This window comes from Caloenas nicobarica, chromosome 2, assembly GCF_036013445.1.
Source record: "Caloenas nicobarica isolate bCalNic1 chromosome 2, bCalNic1.hap1, whole genome shotgun sequence".
Taxonomy (NCBI): Eukaryota; Metazoa; Chordata; class Aves; order Columbiformes; family Columbidae; genus Caloenas; species Caloenas nicobarica.
In genome coordinates, this window is record NC_088246.1 from 73,197,051 (window position 1) to 73,214,240 (window position 17,190).

The 17,190-nt window shown below is 37.8% G+C and overlaps 1 protein-coding gene across 1 annotated transcript in view; it reads left to right on the forward strand.

Moving 5' to 3' along the window:
• Positions 1-17,190, forward strand: part of LOC135985007 (uncharacterized) — a 138,288-nt gene that overhangs the window by 20,434 nt on the left and 100,664 nt on the right. The window contains exons 6-9 of the mRNA XM_065627928.1: positions 4,028-4,189; positions 11,085-11,173; positions 14,957-15,157; positions 15,607-15,746. Coding sequence (XP_065484000.1) covers positions 4,028-4,189; positions 11,085-11,173; positions 14,957-15,157; positions 15,607-15,746 — 592 coding nt within the window. The remainder of the gene's footprint in view (positions 1-4,027; positions 4,190-11,084; positions 11,174-14,956; positions 15,158-15,606; positions 15,747-17,190) is intronic.

A 17,190-nucleotide genomic window follows, 5' to 3' on the forward strand; every position in this document is an offset into this window, starting at 1 on the left:
TTCTGGAAGAACTCTAGAACAGGGACTTCAGACTTGGCGGGAGATAGTTCTGGAATCAGAAGCATGCCTTATGCTACTCCCATGAAATTCCACTAAGATTCAATCAAGTGGTAACCCATAGGAAAGATGAGGTATCATTTTCTGATGTGTAGCAGATCTCCCAAGAAGCTTTATTAAAAAATTGCTGAATGTTACTTTTAGACTGAGCATCCTCCCGGGCTACTGTGAGTCTCCTGATGTACCTACATTGAAGACATAATTGACCATATTGCAATAGACTCAGAAATTGCTCCTCTTCTGGTAGAAATCCAGGAATGAGAAGAATGGCAAGACATTGCCATTGATTCTTCTTTTTTAGCATGTGTCATCTGTCATGGACAAAAAGAGCTCTTTTCTGGTATGCAGGCATTCCTATATTCCCTCTTGTTTAAGGAACTGAAGGATGCAGCCAACCCTCAGTTTGTAGTGTCTGTGTGAATATTTTGTGCAGACATGAAAGGGAGATTTAGTTCTTCAGGACAGTGGTTCCTTGGACATTTGAGAACAGCAGCAGTGATGCACAGTGGAAGACACAGGAGTAGAAAGAAGAGAATATTGAGTGGAAAGAAAGAGAGCAGATAACCAATAATAATTTAGTGTGGCGAGTGGGCAGCTCAGTTTGGAAGTATAACATGATAAGAGTTCAGTGGAAGTATTTTTTTAGACAGTGAGTGATGGTTTAGGACACTTTTAGGCTAAGCAGCAACTGCATTGTGATCAAAGGCTTCTATATAACCAACCTGATATCAGAAGCACAGGGGTATAATCATACGTTGTACTGAGCAGTAAGGTCCTTTTTGTTGGCATGTATCTTCTACATATCCGCTAAGATGCTTCTAGATGCAGCACAAAACCATGACTAGCAGATCCAAAGGTAGAGTTGCAGCCAATTTCTCTCAGCATTGATGAGTTATGGACAAGCTCTTAATAAATCAAACTTATTCTCATAATTGTTTGATCCTACCTTCAGCCTTCACACATGCACATAGAGGCTACAACTACATAGGTCACACTTCTGGAAACACATGGAAAAACTCGTGATACTCAGTTTGAGAAGTCCAGAAAGATATATTTACAAAAACTGAGAAAGAGCATTAGCGTATGCCCTATTTTGTGTGCAGACCTCTGAAATATGCTGATAAAATGATCATGGAAGATCTGCAATTTCCATGCCAAACAGATTTGCACTGACAAAATTTCTAGGAGTAATTTTTGGTATTGTTTATATTTATTTATTTTTCTTGGAGCCTTCTTTAAAGATATTATTAGTTGCTAATATCCCCCATGGGTTTGTTTTTTAATGTATCTATGCAGTGCTACAGTATGCTGTTTCTGCTGGTGATATGTTGCTAAGAGATTTAATAATGAGTAAACAAACACAACATGTGGTAATCCATTTCAAATTAAAAGTTTATTAAACGCTAGCTTGATGACTTTCTGGCTATTTACAATTAAAGGAGCAAACCTTAGGGAACTGGAGATCACGTGGTGAAAATCACGACTTCAACGTTTCCAACAGAAAAATGTGTTTATGATCTGTGGCAAGCTGTCGCACATTGATATGCTCTATAAATACTATATTATATCTGTTAAACTACCAAAAGCGGGGGGGGAAAGCTCTGTTAAAGTGACATTAAGGTTGAGACACAAACCAGAGAAAGCAAGAGTAGTCTAAATGAAGACTGGTGCTCTGTAACTCTGCTGCAGTAGTCTAAATAGTGAGTGATCTTACGTATCAATACCATATGTGGTCCAGCTACGTATAAGCAAAATAGAGCAGGTTAGGAGATGGTGTTTTAACCTTCACTTCAAATTTGTCTTGGTTTTAGAAGTTTAAGACAGAACCTTCATATTATTTCCATTAACCTCAGGCTACATTATTCTTTTAAGCCACAACTCTGCCTTGGGCTAGGTATGACTCTTCCCTGTTGCACAAGATCTCTCTTCCACAGTACAACGTAAAGAAATGCTACTTAATACCTCCCGTTCTACCTCCTTTGTAGGTCACAGATGCCCATTATCACATCTAGTGTGTCTCTTAGTCCAAATCATATCTTCTCTCCATTCTTTTGGAGTGGAACAAGTCAGCTTCCACTTTAACAACCACCATCCTTTTACTTGTTTTTAAAAAGCCTCTGTTGTTGATCTGTTACCCCATTAAGGGATCAACAGTCCCTGTCAAGAAATAAATGACAATTTCTCTGTGGAATTAATTAGCCATTGTTGTGTGGAAGGTGGTAACAACTCTAATAGAAGTAGCATAGGTAGGAAAATTTGATGCAGCTACCAGAAATGTATGAAATGCATGAAACTTCATAAATGTGGATCTCCAGTGTTTTAACACTAAATATGCAAATTCTTCTTCAATTCACAGGAAGAATCCCCTTTGACTTTAGTGTCCATAAAAGAGGAGATTTACATGTGCAAAATGCCAGCGTAACTCAGTCTTTTTTGAAAGTGGCAGCTCTTTCAGAAAAGTAGTTGGAGAGCAGTCATATATTTTTTTTTCTCCAGTTCAAACACTTTTAGGTCAGACTTAGGCTCACTTGGGAATTGTTACTCTGCACTTGTTGGGAATATTCTTCCATATGCTTGCTCTTCTGGCTGTGCTCTTCCTCTGACTTAACATGCAAACACCTACCTGTGCCCATCAGAAATGGGGATCAAGTAAAATAGGCAAATAGAAAACCAAGGATGATTTTACTCTCTGTAGTTTGTAGAACTGAAGGAAAACCTTTTTCATTCTAATGACTTACTCACACCTCTCTAATATTAGCCAGTTTGAAGTACTGAAGTTATGGTCAGCACTGTTCTAGCGTATGATAATATGCATTCAAGACCTAAAAAGGGTGCTTACCAGGGAGAAGGTGGAAGAATGGCTGAGGAGGGTTAAAATACTGAAATAATTTTTTTTTTAGTGCCAAGTTGTGTGCGGTTTTTGGTCAAATTACAGGAAAAATCACTACCTGTTTCTAAATAGGCATGACCAATTGTACATCTTTTTAAGCAGAAGTTATCCAGCACTACAGTATGATATCAAAATGGGAATTTTGCTTATCCTGGCCTGTGTTGGAAGAGAGGTCTTATCAGCTAAGATTTTCAGGGAAAATGTTCAAAGGTAACCAGGCTAGTTTGGTCCCAGGAGTAGGATGATCTGCCATAGGAGAGCTGTGACACAGGCTAATTAGCTTGGGTATGGTGTTCTGTTAACAGGACTACACTTCTCCAGTATCTGGGCTGACAGACATATTTTGTTGCTACTGCTTTGTTGGGTAGATTTGTCACATAGAAAGATTCCCACTACGTGAGCTGTCTTTGGACTAAACACCTATGTGCTGATTTTCTATGTGTCTGTAACATTTTCTTTCCAGAAAGTTTGATTGTTCCTCATTTTCCTCTGTTTTACTATACTTTGAGGTGTAAAGAAAAAAGCAACACAGCTGTTTGAGTATGGTTTTAATGACACTTATTTTCTTACAGTGAGCAAATAGCTCGTTTTTTTCCTAAAGTTTATTTTTCCATTCCCCACAAGATTTGCTGTCTAACAGCAGCACACGTGGCTCATGTGCCCCATGCACCTACCAGAAGAAAAGTTAGACCAGCTGAAATTTTTTCAGTTCCCAAACTGTGAACTTATAATTAAATATTATACAGAAGGATCACTTTCAGGTATATATTTTATCTGATTACTGTACGATTTAGTGCATTTTTTTTGGTCTGTCTTCCTTCTGTCTCCCTGCCTGGCTGTTAAAAATAAGGTTGGTTTGTCCCACTTGTCTGTGGCAGTCCTTGAAACTTGACGGAGTTGTAAAGCTTTAAACAGTTGCACAAGTCTTTAATTGTAAATTAGTTTTGACAGGACTGCTAGGCAAAGGCCTGGCCCATCCCATGGTGATGCTAGCCGACAACCCCTTACTGCTCCTGGAGCAAGGAAACATGTGGAAGGAATTGTTCTTTTACATTTCACAGCTTGTCATTTCCTCTGCAGGCCAACCTCTGACCTCCCCAAAAGATCCTGACACCCATAAGGGAAGTATTCCCACTGTTGTAAAGGAAGTGGAAAAGCAGTTTAATGCTGCGAAAGGAGGAGAAGCGTGTGTGTCAGAAGAAGCTGGGAGGAAAAGAGAAGAGCTTAAAATGCTTCCAGCAGGTTAGGACTTTTATTGTGTTATTTAATTTACTGAAAGTTTGCAAATAAAGCTGCTTGGCATGTGTGTAAATACCGCCATCTCTCTTCTCCCTTGCTCTGTGATATCATCTCGTCATTATTTCACTAGGCAAAGGAAGCGGTGGAAGAGTTTAAATCAATTGTGAGGGATCAAAAGCAGCTCAGGCAAAAAAAGAAGTGGTGGGCTCCTCCATCTAAGAAGTATTAGTAGGCCAAATGTGTTAGTAATTACAAGGTGTGTGTAGAGTGCACTGACAACATTAGATTATGGCTGGTGTTTCTGTGACATTTTTACATCCTTTCATTTTATTTGGTCATTTATATCCATGGATTGCAACATGTTGCTGTTAGGTGCTTGGGAAGTATTTTTTCTTCCTGCAACATGTTAATAGCCATATGCTTTGTTAATTGTGCTGAGCTAAATTGCATAAGAGTGCCTCTATGAACATCAGGTAGCATTTGCTTGCCTTGCAAGCTGCACTGTTGCAGTGTAGGGGTTTTTTTGGTTTCGTGGGGGTTTTTTTGTTTGTTTGTTTTAATTCCAGATAAAATGTATGTGTCCGAGAATTGAGTAACAGAAACCTTATATCCTGTCGTAAACTCAGATACCATCATGATAGCCAGAGGCAGATTTACCATGGGATGTGAAGATACCAGGGTTACAGACAGGCACCTGCACTTAACCTGGGTAGCGAATTGTGTTCTCTGTCCTACAATAAGAAAATAGTTGTGCAGGCACGGAAATAGCTGCTGCCCATGCTCGTACCTGTGCACATTCCCCGGGTACTAGCTAGCCCTCCCTGTCAAGGTACTGAGGTTTAGGATGAACAGGCAGACCTGAGATCTACAGTTGTACCCATTACTCATGACTCTCCCAACCACCACAAAAAAGACAAGGGTCAGCTTTCATTTTAAGGAAAGGGTGATTCACACTCCCTTGACCAGTGGTTAGAGAGAAACAATAGTTACAGAAGTGGCCTGATTTTGAAAGGTACTGAATTACTACAGCTTTTATCAAAGCAAGGTTAGATTCAAAAGAAAGATTTAAAAGAATCAGAATGCAGAATCAGAGGACCTGATTCAGTATACTCTAAACTACTGAGGATTTTAAACCAGATCTTGTACAACAGGGAGGCTACCTCAACTACAAACAAATCTTCAAAAGCATCCATGGATTTGATTTAGGTGAAAAATCTTTTTGCTTATCTTTATTCACAAGACAACAGAAGTTTTCTTGATGAGCTCTTGTACTTGTTAAATCTGTTACATGTTAATTTTATGCAAAACTTTGGTGTCAAAAGGAATGTCACTAAAGCATAGATTTTTCTGTGATGTAACACTGTCAGTAATGTACCCACTAAACTCAATATCTGCACTCAGAACAAGGGAGGGAAAAAAGCTTCATTTTGAAATTTCCAGATAATTTCTGCAGAACCATGTATAAACTAGGATTTTTACTGTAACTGATGTTTAATTTGGAGCTTCAATAGTGCCTGCATTTTCCTACCTATCAATGCTCATCCCAGCAGGCAGCTGCTCCCTAGCCTTCCTCTCATAAGAAGCCTGATTTCTATTTTCAAAACCCCCAGTTATGCATGTACCACAGTAAACCCCCTGGAAACAAGTAAAACGTTTCCTAAAATATTGTTACTCAAGCTGTTACAAACATCTTGCATTCTTCCCATTTCTGGGATTTGACACCACTTCTGTTCTTCCTTCAACCCTCTGCTCTATCACCTTTCTATGGCACATCAGGACAAATTTTTAGCCACTTATTTGAAAACCACCAGCTCAGAAGGATTCTTTTGCTCAATGTCTAACTTCTAAAACAAATTGAATGTTGAAAATTGAATATTAAATATGGATCATATTTAAGATCTTCAATTCAAAATCCTCTCTGCATTTGTGGAAAAACTTTGGGAGTGAATTGTGTCCTTTTGTGACATCAAAAACATTTCTGTCTGAACAAATCTTCAGAATAACACCTAAACAAAGATGGCATCAGGCTAACCAAGGAGTTAGTATACTAGTAATAACACTCAGAAATTTATTCAGAACATGCGAAGATGTCCCCTCCATATCAAAATACCAGAGACAGACACAGCTGAATTATAGTTTTATCATTACCTTTGAAGAGAAAGCTTTTCATTTGTTAAAATATGCTTATGTAGGTGAGAAATGTTTTTGTTGAGAGGATTATATGTATGTTCACAGTCACTTCTGAAATAATTTAATGAAAACCAGTGAGCCTTTCTTTCATATTTCTCATAGTACTACAATGAGGTTCTTCTCATTATGACATGCTGTTTGCTTCTATGTAACAGCCGTATGCAGATGCAAAAACAACTACCTAAACCAAAAAACCCAAAGCTCTTCTCATTGGTAGTTCCTCATGGGTGCCACTTTAAAAGGAACAAAGTGATGTTGTAAAATGGGGATTGTTTGCCCTTCATTTTTTTGACAGGTAGAGCCTCAGAGGAAGAGTCTCAGATGGCTGAAACTTCTCTTTCTCTGCTGTCCTTTTCCTCGTCTGAGCACGCCTGTATAAAGGATTGGGCTGATTCTTTCAGATAGGATCAAATTCAGCTCCAGCTCACAGGCTGAGAAAGGATCTTAGCAATGCTTATGAATATCTCAAGGGTAGGTGTCAAGAGGATGGGACCAGTCTCTTTTCAGTGGTGTCCCACGATAGGATGAGGGGCAATAGCTACAGACTGAAGCACAAGAGGTTGCATCTAAACATGAGGAGAAACTTCTTTACTTTGAGGGTGCCAGAGCACTGGAACAGGCTGCCCAGAGAGGTTGTGAAGTCTCCTTCTCTGGAGATATTAAAAACCCACCTGGATACATTCCTGTGCGATCTGTTCTAGGTGAACCTGCTTTAGCAGGTGGATTTGACTAGATCATCTCCAAAGGTCCCTTCCAACCCCAACCATTCTGTGATTGTGTGATTGTGCAATCCATGCAATGCATGTAATCTAAACTTTTCTCTCTTCTGACTCCTACCACACTGTTTTCCCACGGGCCGGGATATTACCAGGGAGGGAATCCAGATAGGATTTTCACGCTGTTTTCTGTTTCCCTGCTGTAATTTAACCAAGCTGGTGATTTCTTTGTCTGCTGCTCCACTCCTGGATGGCACCACTCTAAAATCCTTTCTTCCTGACTGAAAGAGAGGTTGCAGCCATCAGAAGAGAATGCACTTCATCCTTCTCTACTTTGCCTCCATAAAAGTCAGAAGTATTTCCCACCAAACCAATGTAATTTCCTAGCTGTGCTGTTTCTTTTTGTCCATATTTAAATTAAAATTAAATTTCTCTTTCCCTCTCCCCCCGAATACATCAAAATTTCGCAGTATCAGATCTTCATGCAGCCTCTGAAAGTTTCACATCACAGAGAATCTGTTTGCCACCCCTCTGTAATCCCAGTTCACAAATGGTGTATCTACATTAGTGTTTAGGTTTTTAGGGCACTTTTGCAGTGAATGTCCTGCCCCAGTTGCTGCTCTCTGGTTCACCGCAGCATGATCTTGGAGGACAAGCACTGGAGTCCTTTTGGCTGAAATTAAGCAATGGGTTGTGCTTTGGGTCTGTGTATCAGGTATTAATGGACCATCAGTTCCCAGAACCAGACAAGAGCTAGTCTGACAGAAACTCTTCAACACACAGTGGGGTCCCCAGTGTTTAGTGGTGTTCTCCAAATCACTGATTTCATTCTACAGATCCACTCCTGTTGCACCACAGTGCTTGTTACAAAAGAGGATAGCACTTGTTATCAAAGAGGATAGCTTCCAGACTGAATGTAGAGGATAAAAAAGGTTACATTGTACTCTACCAGTAAGAACCAGTAAGACATCCTCCATTACTAAAGATCATGTTACTACTCTCAGCTATTGCTCCAAACTTCTTCCATCCTGTTTTAAAAAAATAGAAAAAAAGGTCCCAGCTGAATTCAGGGACTTGACATAGGTGACACTTTTTTCATATCCCATGTCAGGTGTGAGCTGTGTGATGTCTAAACTGTTTGGTTGGGACTTCTTATCACCAAGAAATGAGACTGCTCTCAGCATTGTCAAGGGTGGAAACAAACCTAATCTCACCATACTTTCCTAAATCCATGCATTACTGTTATCATGCCTATTCCACAATGGCTGGAAAAATTGTCACCCATTTTTATCTATTCATCTTATACTAATGTACAGCATTAAAACTATTCTGATAGACTTTTTTTTTTTTTTTTAATACCTGATCACAGATTTTTAGCATTAGATTAAGAATTTTGTTGTCTTTTCCAGTCTCTGGTATAATCACAATTTTCCTGCTGTTACAGATATGTTGGTTGACTTCCAAATAAACCTATTAACAGAGAATTTACACATGCCATCGCACCTTTATCATAGCTATGATACCTGTCTTTGATCGTTATTACTTGGTACTGTTTTCCTCAAATTGTTCATTGTTATCACAAATGGTATTATGTTCCCCTGTCAAGGAACAAAATGTATTTTGAGTCAATTTACTAAAGTAGTCACTGCTAAGTGCTATACCTGGACAAAGTTGACACCTTTGACATTTTCTAAAATGGTAAAAGTAACTGTATTTAAGATATGATTTATGGGTACTGTATGTCAAAGGTATTTCTATATTATTACAGTTTCTGATGCTGCTATCTCAACTCCTTCAATGAAAAAATTGCTCATAGTGCAGCTAATTAATGCTTTATTAGTTTTCTGTGGTCAATTATAACAAGTTATAAAAAAGTAAAATGCAATTTAATAATAAAAAACTATGTGATTCTTGGTTCTTTCTCAGAACTTCTTTGTTTTGTGCATGTGCAAGAAAAAAATTCTACATTGCTCAGTTTTATAAGACACATTTCCCCCCACTAAGAGCAACTCCTATGATTAAAAAGTAGACTGGAGTCTTTAAATGTCTTTCTGATTACTAGCCTCTATTAAAAACTTCTTAAAATAATAGATAGGTTTAATTCCTCAAGCCAAAGAAAAATTATATCATCTTAAGTGTTTTTCATATTTATTATATTGATGAGACTTGGCTGTAGAGAAAAAAAAGGAAGCAAAATCTCTTGTATTGCAAGTTTTAAATGTACCAGGCTAAGGTTTACTTAATTAGAACCTCCAGGCAATAAAGGAGCCCTTTTTTAAATTCTGTGAATCTTAATATGCTAAATAATGCAAAGCTTCAACTCTTCAAGCATGAGACACACATCTGGCAGCTTAACGTTTAAATTACAGGGAAAAAAAACCCTCTTCAGTAGTAATTTTCATGAAGAAAAGAATGGGAAATGTATTACAACTAAATTTAATTTCTTTTTAGATTTTTCATCATGTCTAATTGCAAGCATTTCCCATCTTCTTTATTTATTTTCATACAGTTTTTTTTCTGTAATTTTTATTGATCTTTAATTTGAGTAGCTTCTTACCGTTACAGCCATTGAAGAATTACATTGTGTTTTTACTTAGAAAAAAATGTTCAGAGAAATCTATGAGGAATTCAAATAATGAGCTCACTAGTATAGAAAGAAAAGAGCATTCAGAGCCTTACAAATAAAACATAAAAAGACTATGTCGTGATTAAATAACAAACTTGAGTTCCTTCTCCCTCCCATTTCTTAAATGTAGAATATTATTAGTTTCTTTATTTTTGTTGTGTTATTTTTTGGCCAAGTTAATCACCACTTGATTCACCTCCAAAAGCATTATCAAAGTCTTCATTATTTCAGCAAAGGTATTTGAAACCCATTTTGGTGAGCCAAAAATAAAAAAAAAGAATTAAAAATTTGATCTACAAGGAAATCCACAGTAACAATTTTTACAAGTGTGTGTTTTTTAAATATGGGTTTATGGGTTCATACATGTATCACATATATGGAATATGTGGAGACAATTTGAACTGTTTGTACTGCATGTGTGCACATGACATACCAAGCTGCTGTATTTTATGCAGTTTCACTGATTTCAGTAGATCTCTTCTTTCACCCAAGATGACGTAAATACCTGCAAATATCTCATCCACTATGAATGCTCAGCATATATACACTTATATGTGTGTGCATATATAAAGAAATAGAAAGATTTCCATAGCTATATACATAAACACACAGGCTCAATGCTGTGATGTTGTCTATGTGTGTATTGTGTATCTACAACCATAACACCTAAGAGCAGATCCTGCCTGTACTGTGATTTTAAGTACACTTGGCTGTCTTCTACTGAGGGGATGTGGAAGTAACTGAAAAAAAAAAAAGTGAAATTAATCAGTAAGCATGTTCTTGGTTTATCCTCCAAATGCTGTACATTAAGAAGTGTAATACAGACCTTTATTTCTATTGTACCACTGCTTCCTATGGTGTATGAGTACTTTTTTTTTCACTGTACAGGTCACTGCTTTTCAGGAGTTTGAGGGACACGCTACTTGAGTAAACACTGTTTAGAAAACATGAGTACTTTGGATCCCTGTGGCTCATTCTTGATCCACAGTCATGCCTATACAAGAAAATGAATTTCTTTCTCTTTTGCAAAGAACACATCCTGGGATGTTTAAAATACCCTTCACTGTCATTCTTCTTGTGTCTGTTATTTCTTTATTTCTACATTTTTCCCCTGCTTTGTATCTATGCAATTGTTATTTCCAGCACCAGAGTATCTGAAGTCTTCCCTGCATTTATCATCCCAACACCTATTTATAATTAGGACAGAAGGGAAAAAGTTACCTTCCTGCAGTCATGCAGACTCTTGGTGGGAGAAGAAACAAAACCTAGCTCCTTTCTTTCCAAAGATTTGTCTTATGCACTGATAAAAAATATGCTTTTCTTTCTTCTCTTTTTTTTTTTTTTTGTTTGTTTGTTTTTGTTACAGAGGATGATTTTTACCAAGACTGCTGTTGCAGTGCAGACGAGCGTTGTGCGTCATTTTGGCCAAAGAAAGGCCAAGGAGTTCATGGCAAGGTAATTGCCTCAGTCTGAAAGTCACTATCTCCCTTAAAGTGTATCGCGAAGCCATTGGAGCTTCTACCTGTGCTATTCAGGAATCATCTGTGGGCTTGCTTGTTGTTGTTGTTAAATTTCTTTAATCTATCACTGTGAATTTTGTTATAGCTAACATAAGGCTTCACATGGCCAGGAGTATTGCTGTCTGCTGCATAGATCTATAGGGAGCTAATCTCTCCAGCGAAAGAATTTCAAAGGAGTAGTAGGAATGGCCAGCCAATAACCAGACAACAGCATATTCATCCAGGCTACACTGCATTATGATATTATTTCAGTAATGTTTAAACACAAGATAGATTTCTTAGGCATTTATAATCTCCAAGCTCTCATGTTCTTGTGTGGAAGACCCCATACCATCAGATACTTCTAGTGTACTTATTTGTAGTATCTTGGTCAAGGACATAACTTGTGAACAAATATTGTGTCATCAGTACAAGTTACCATGAAATCACATCTGCATCATGTCAATACTTTCTGGGTGAGGTACTACTTGAACTTTCCAATTTAATGTAAATCGTGAGAATTAAAACACGAAGAAGCCTGTCTATTCCCAATAATTGCTTCTACCTGAATTATCTGTTCTAGATTAGGTATTTTCCAGTGAAGGTTGCAGTTTTCCTCTGTAAGCATTACTCCACTTCCCTCCTTAGATCAGCATGGTTGAAGTGAACTACGACTGCCAGCATGAATAGTTTAATCTTTCTGGCAAATTATCTCGTCCTGTTCTAGATGTATTCTGAAATGTATTTAATGTTTTTAATTGCCCATGGAAAAAGTCACCACAGTCCGCAGAATACTCATAAACTTGTGTATTATGTGTTTATAACTATTCGTGTCCTATGGCCCAAATACTCTATAGCTAGGAACTATTACTGCAACTTTGACGTTAGTAGTGTGATGATCTATATGCATCTGTTGGCAAAACCAGGTTGGCCAACTGGAAATTCCCTCAACTTTAAATGACTAAGTTTTCAAGTGATTTGTCACTCCAGGGAGGTAAGGATAACTTGGAGAAACCAGTGTTATACATAAACGTAACTGCAGACCTATGTGTGCATGTATCTGCTTATGTGTGTAGACTTGTATCCATAGGAAGATCAGTTGAAAGACTGACGGAATGGATGTAATGGGCAAAGCAACCCAACCCATGGGAGTGGCAGAGTGAAATTCATTTCTTACAATCCCGTAATAACACATTGCCTTTGAAAAAAAAAAAGCCAATGTCTTATAGGAACCTCAGTTTTGGGTGGCTCTCAAAGCCACATTAAAGTGACCTGGTTTCAGTAAGATGTGTAAGCCCATGTGTAATTCAGCACTGTCTAGTCCCTTTGGACTCAGCAAAATGACTCACAAGCTGACAGTTATTGACATGTTTAAATAGATTTCTGAACTGAGTCTCTTACGAGAATACCTCTGCACAAAAGAAATGTGGAGCATGTGAAACCTCCTTTCAAAGGCTGTAAAAGCCCCTCTATTTTTTAATGGAATGAGTGTACCCTTATGTTCAGAGACATCCTTGTTTTAGCATGTTCAGGTTTTAGATACTTTGTCTGAATTATGTCATTTGGGTCTACTTGTATCTCTGGAACTGAAACTATCTTCTAAAATACTTTTTACCTGACAATCATATATTGGAAACAATTACAAACTGGTGTAATGAGCAGATTTAAGGCAGAAGACAGAAATTCATGTGGTGGATTATTCTCCTCAGCTGTCCCTTTTCTTTCCATACATAGATTTTTTTGCATTTATTTTTTTTCTAACAAAAGCAAATAGAAAGACCTTTGGGTCTGACCTCACGTTTTTGGGGAATATAGGACATATCAGCAAAATCAAAGGTACGATTGGTTTGTGCCGCCCCCTCCCCCCTTCATCTATACTAAGGAGTTGGAAATAGTCTCCCACTGAGTATTTTCTGAGTGATTGACATTAGTGGCAACTTAGTTTTTGTTACAATGAATGTGCACACTGTTACATGTATTCAAAATATTGAATGGTAGCTATGAAGGACACAATGCTTTTGGTTAGTGACTTCTGCGAGAAGCAAGATATATTCTGTGGCCATAATCCCATCCTCATGCAGATGACTGAACTTCTGCTTTCATACTTCAGGCAAGATCAAACACAGTCTTGGAGAAATTCAGTCAATAATATTCTTTGTCTTAAATAATGTTTTTTATACCTACTTTGCACAGGGGCAGTTTCATGGAGACAATGTCAATGCAAGCAAGGTACTTTGCACCCACTACCTACTCTGAAACCTTGACTTTTTCTAGGGAACTAAGTTGGGCATTCCTGTGGCTAAGGGAAATGTGGTGTTATCTGTGGCTGCCTGGTCTTAGTATTTGAAAACAGCTTTGAGCACACTACCCACTTCTACTCTGCCTTAGCTGTTCATGTTTACATAGAATTGCTTTTTGACAATATATTCCATTGGTCGTGGCAGCTTTCCACTGACTACTGAAAATACAATGATTGTATTATATTTACCAGTAACCATATTTAGCATTATGTAGGTATGGATATAAATCTCTGTCTGTTATGTCCGTAAGCCTTAAATTAAAGTACAAAATGTGGATGAAATCTACGGAATCAAAGCTTCAGAATACAAATTTGCTCTTTTAGAGCAAAATGGTTTACCAAGTTAAAAAAAATACATAAAATCTTTGTAGTTTGTATAATTAGCAAAGCATACAGTGACGTGACTACATCTAACGCCAATGCTGTGTTCCCTGGAAACAATGAGATTTTTGAGATTTACAGAGTAAACTTGGATGTTATGTTCATTACAGATTTCATAAATACAAAACTAAAAAGGGTCTTAAATCACTTAGGTTAGTTTGTAGTATGGGCTAGAAAATTTCAACCACTTGCTCCATAAAATCATCACCAAGGGATGAAGAACCAAATTTTCCATTTGTGAATATCTCTTAAGTGTATACTTTCCATCTAAAAGAAAGAACAAAAATGGAATCCTGTTTCTAGTTTGAATATAACTGGTTTTAACTTACATCCCTTGGTTCTTTCTGGGCTTGTTCACTAAATGTTAGCAAACCCTTTACAAAGTTGGTATTGGGCCTAGGAAGGTATTAATAGATAGCTTCATAAAGTCATCTGCAGATGTCTGTTTGGTAAGTTATGACCTCATCATGACTCTTAGTGGAATTGATGTTTAGCTCTCTGTCTAGTGGAGATCATGCTGAGCATGCAAGGAACCTGATGGTCACTCCAGAGAGAAGTAATTCCAGTGCCAAATCAGGCCCTGTGCATGCAAAAATGTTATTCCAGGGATGAACACAGGTTAGGATTCTGTATTTTATAGCTCAAGGAGTAGTTTAAATTAACATAAACTTGCACCAGCTCTGGAAGATGCAGTACTGTCCCTCTCCTCCCTTGTGCTGGCACCAGTGCAGGGTGGCCTGGATCAGAATGGGTCCAGCTGAGAGTTAACCCAGTTAATAAAAGGAGAAGAGAAGAAAGAGGCCAAGAAGGATTAATTCCTTTCCCAGATCAGTTCCCTCCGTATGTTTTACCATGTGGATGTCCAAACTTTTGTGCTGATGTCGTGTGGTGTACAACAGAGAAAAAAGCAAGCAGGTAGAGGAAGGCTGTATGACTACCTCTGGTGTTAGCGCAAACTTATACCTCCTTGAAAGGGTTTGTCAAACCACAGCCTTATAGGAACATAAGTCAATTCACTGAACAATACTCTGTGTGCTGTTCTGGGCTTCACAACTTAAGAAGGATGTGAAGGTCCTTGAACGTGTCCAGAGGAGAGCACCAAATTTGGTGACAGGACTGGAAGGAATGTCCTATGAGGAGCAGCTGAGGAATTTGGGCTTGTCTAGTTTGGAGAAAAGAAGGCTGAGGGGCAACCTCATTGCTTTCTACAACTTCCTGAGGAGGAGAATTGGAGATGAAGGTGCTGATCTCTTCTCGCTGGTATCCAGTGACAGGACGTGTGGGAACAGTCCAAGCTGCACCAGGACAGATTTAGACAGGACATTAGGAAGCACTGATTTACTGAGAAGGTGGTCAAACCCTGGAACAGGCTTCCTAGAAAGGTAGTTGATGCCCGAAGTCTGACAGTGTTTAAGAGGCATTTGGACAATGCACTTAAAAACATGGTTTAACTTTAGGTCAGGCCTGAATTGGCCAGGTAGTTGAACTAGATGGTCATTGTAGATCCCTTCCAACTGAAATAATATATTCTATTTTTAAGTGTTTTGATCCAGGTTTGCCACTGCTGCTTTCAAGGTTTGTTTTAGAATGAGTAAAACTGAACTACAAGTTGAAAACCGGGTGAAACCAGCAGCTCTTACTTTGCTAGCTGTGCCCAGCTTACCATTCTAACCTTACTAGTCTAACTTGTTTTTTCTTTTCATTTGAAGATTGACCAGAATACAGCACTTGACCAATGTTATCAAGAAAAATCAGATCCTGGGAACAATGCAAGCCCAGAAGAAGGGAAAACATCTGCAGAAAGCAATTTTTACTTGGAAGAGTTAGAGAAATACACTTTTTCTGTGTGGTAAGTAATGGTAGCATCAAATAGTTTCACAACCCAAAAGTATGCCTTGTTATTCTTACATTATAGAGGTATCTACATTCAGATAAATGTTATTAGCCTGCAAAATCCAACACATAGGTTGCCAATTACCTAAGCAATATAAGTTTGTCTGCTTTGTGCATGCATATTGTAATTATGGCATCATATGCTATTTTTCCACTGAACTAATTTTCCTCTGTGTGTGCTATTTATTTGTGTAAGTATTAAGTATTTTATTTTCTGCTTTTTGGTCACTGGAGCCCCTGACCTTATTCACAACATGCAGACCCTGTCTGAAGTTCAGAATTACTGATTTTCTTGTCCTTTCCTTCCCAATAGAACTTTACAAATAAGAGTTACTTTTCCTTCACAAAGTCATTGTGAATTAAGGAAGGGGTGTTATTTCACATTCACATATAGTGGTGAGATAAGATATTTCAAGCACTCATAAGTAACCAAAGACTTGTATTTTCTTTGACTACTAGTATTATTTATCATTGAAGTTGATTAGAAAAAATTTGGAAGCATTTTTTTCTGAGAATACAATTTTGATATTGCTGTGTTGCTTTAAGAAGCTGTGCCGGGGAAGAAATGAAACAGGGTTTCTAGCAAAAACTTCTCAGCATTTTAAGAGCAATACACTACTTTTCCTGGATATTACTTTAAATATTATTGCTTTTCTTTGTTATAAAATACACGTATCTTTTCACTTAAAATCATTCCACATAATTTAAAGCAAAATTAAAAAGACTGCGTCAAAATGAAATATTTTCCTTTAGTTATAATTATTTTTCCTGGGATTTCATCTTCAAGATAATTGCAAAAGTTGGACAGCCATCTGTAATTAGTAGAAAACAACGAAGATGCAGTCCTTCAGTAAATGAAATGATCTGATAGTCTTTCATATAGCTCTATATTGTCTTTTGAATGTTCAAAACCCAGCTGTAATGTACATCTCTGGCACCTATGGTCTTCTGCAAATCAGCCCCTAGAGTTTCAAATAAAGCACTCAGAAAATGAACATCGGAACAGGATGGATGTCTGAAAACTTAGTATTAAATGACTTCCCCATCATAACATTTGAAAGCAGGATTTTTCTAATCAGGTAAACCTAGCAGCCTTCAGCATCACGAGTCCTGTTGTTCTCTGCTCTCACTTGCCACATTCACTTGGTGCCTTTTTAAAGTCTGGCAGAAATTTAGGTAAAAATCCTACAGACACAAGATGCATTTTCACCACAGAAATCTGAACTCAACTGCAGAGGTGGTCAGCCCTGAGTATTGTAGGAGTCAGCAATCAAATGGAGAAAGAACACGCAATCATATCAGTAGACTGCCATAATTCTACTGAATTGATCATGGTTATTTTGGACAATTAAGGACTCCTGAATCCTTGCCATAATTTAAAAACAGATTTTAGTGTAGCA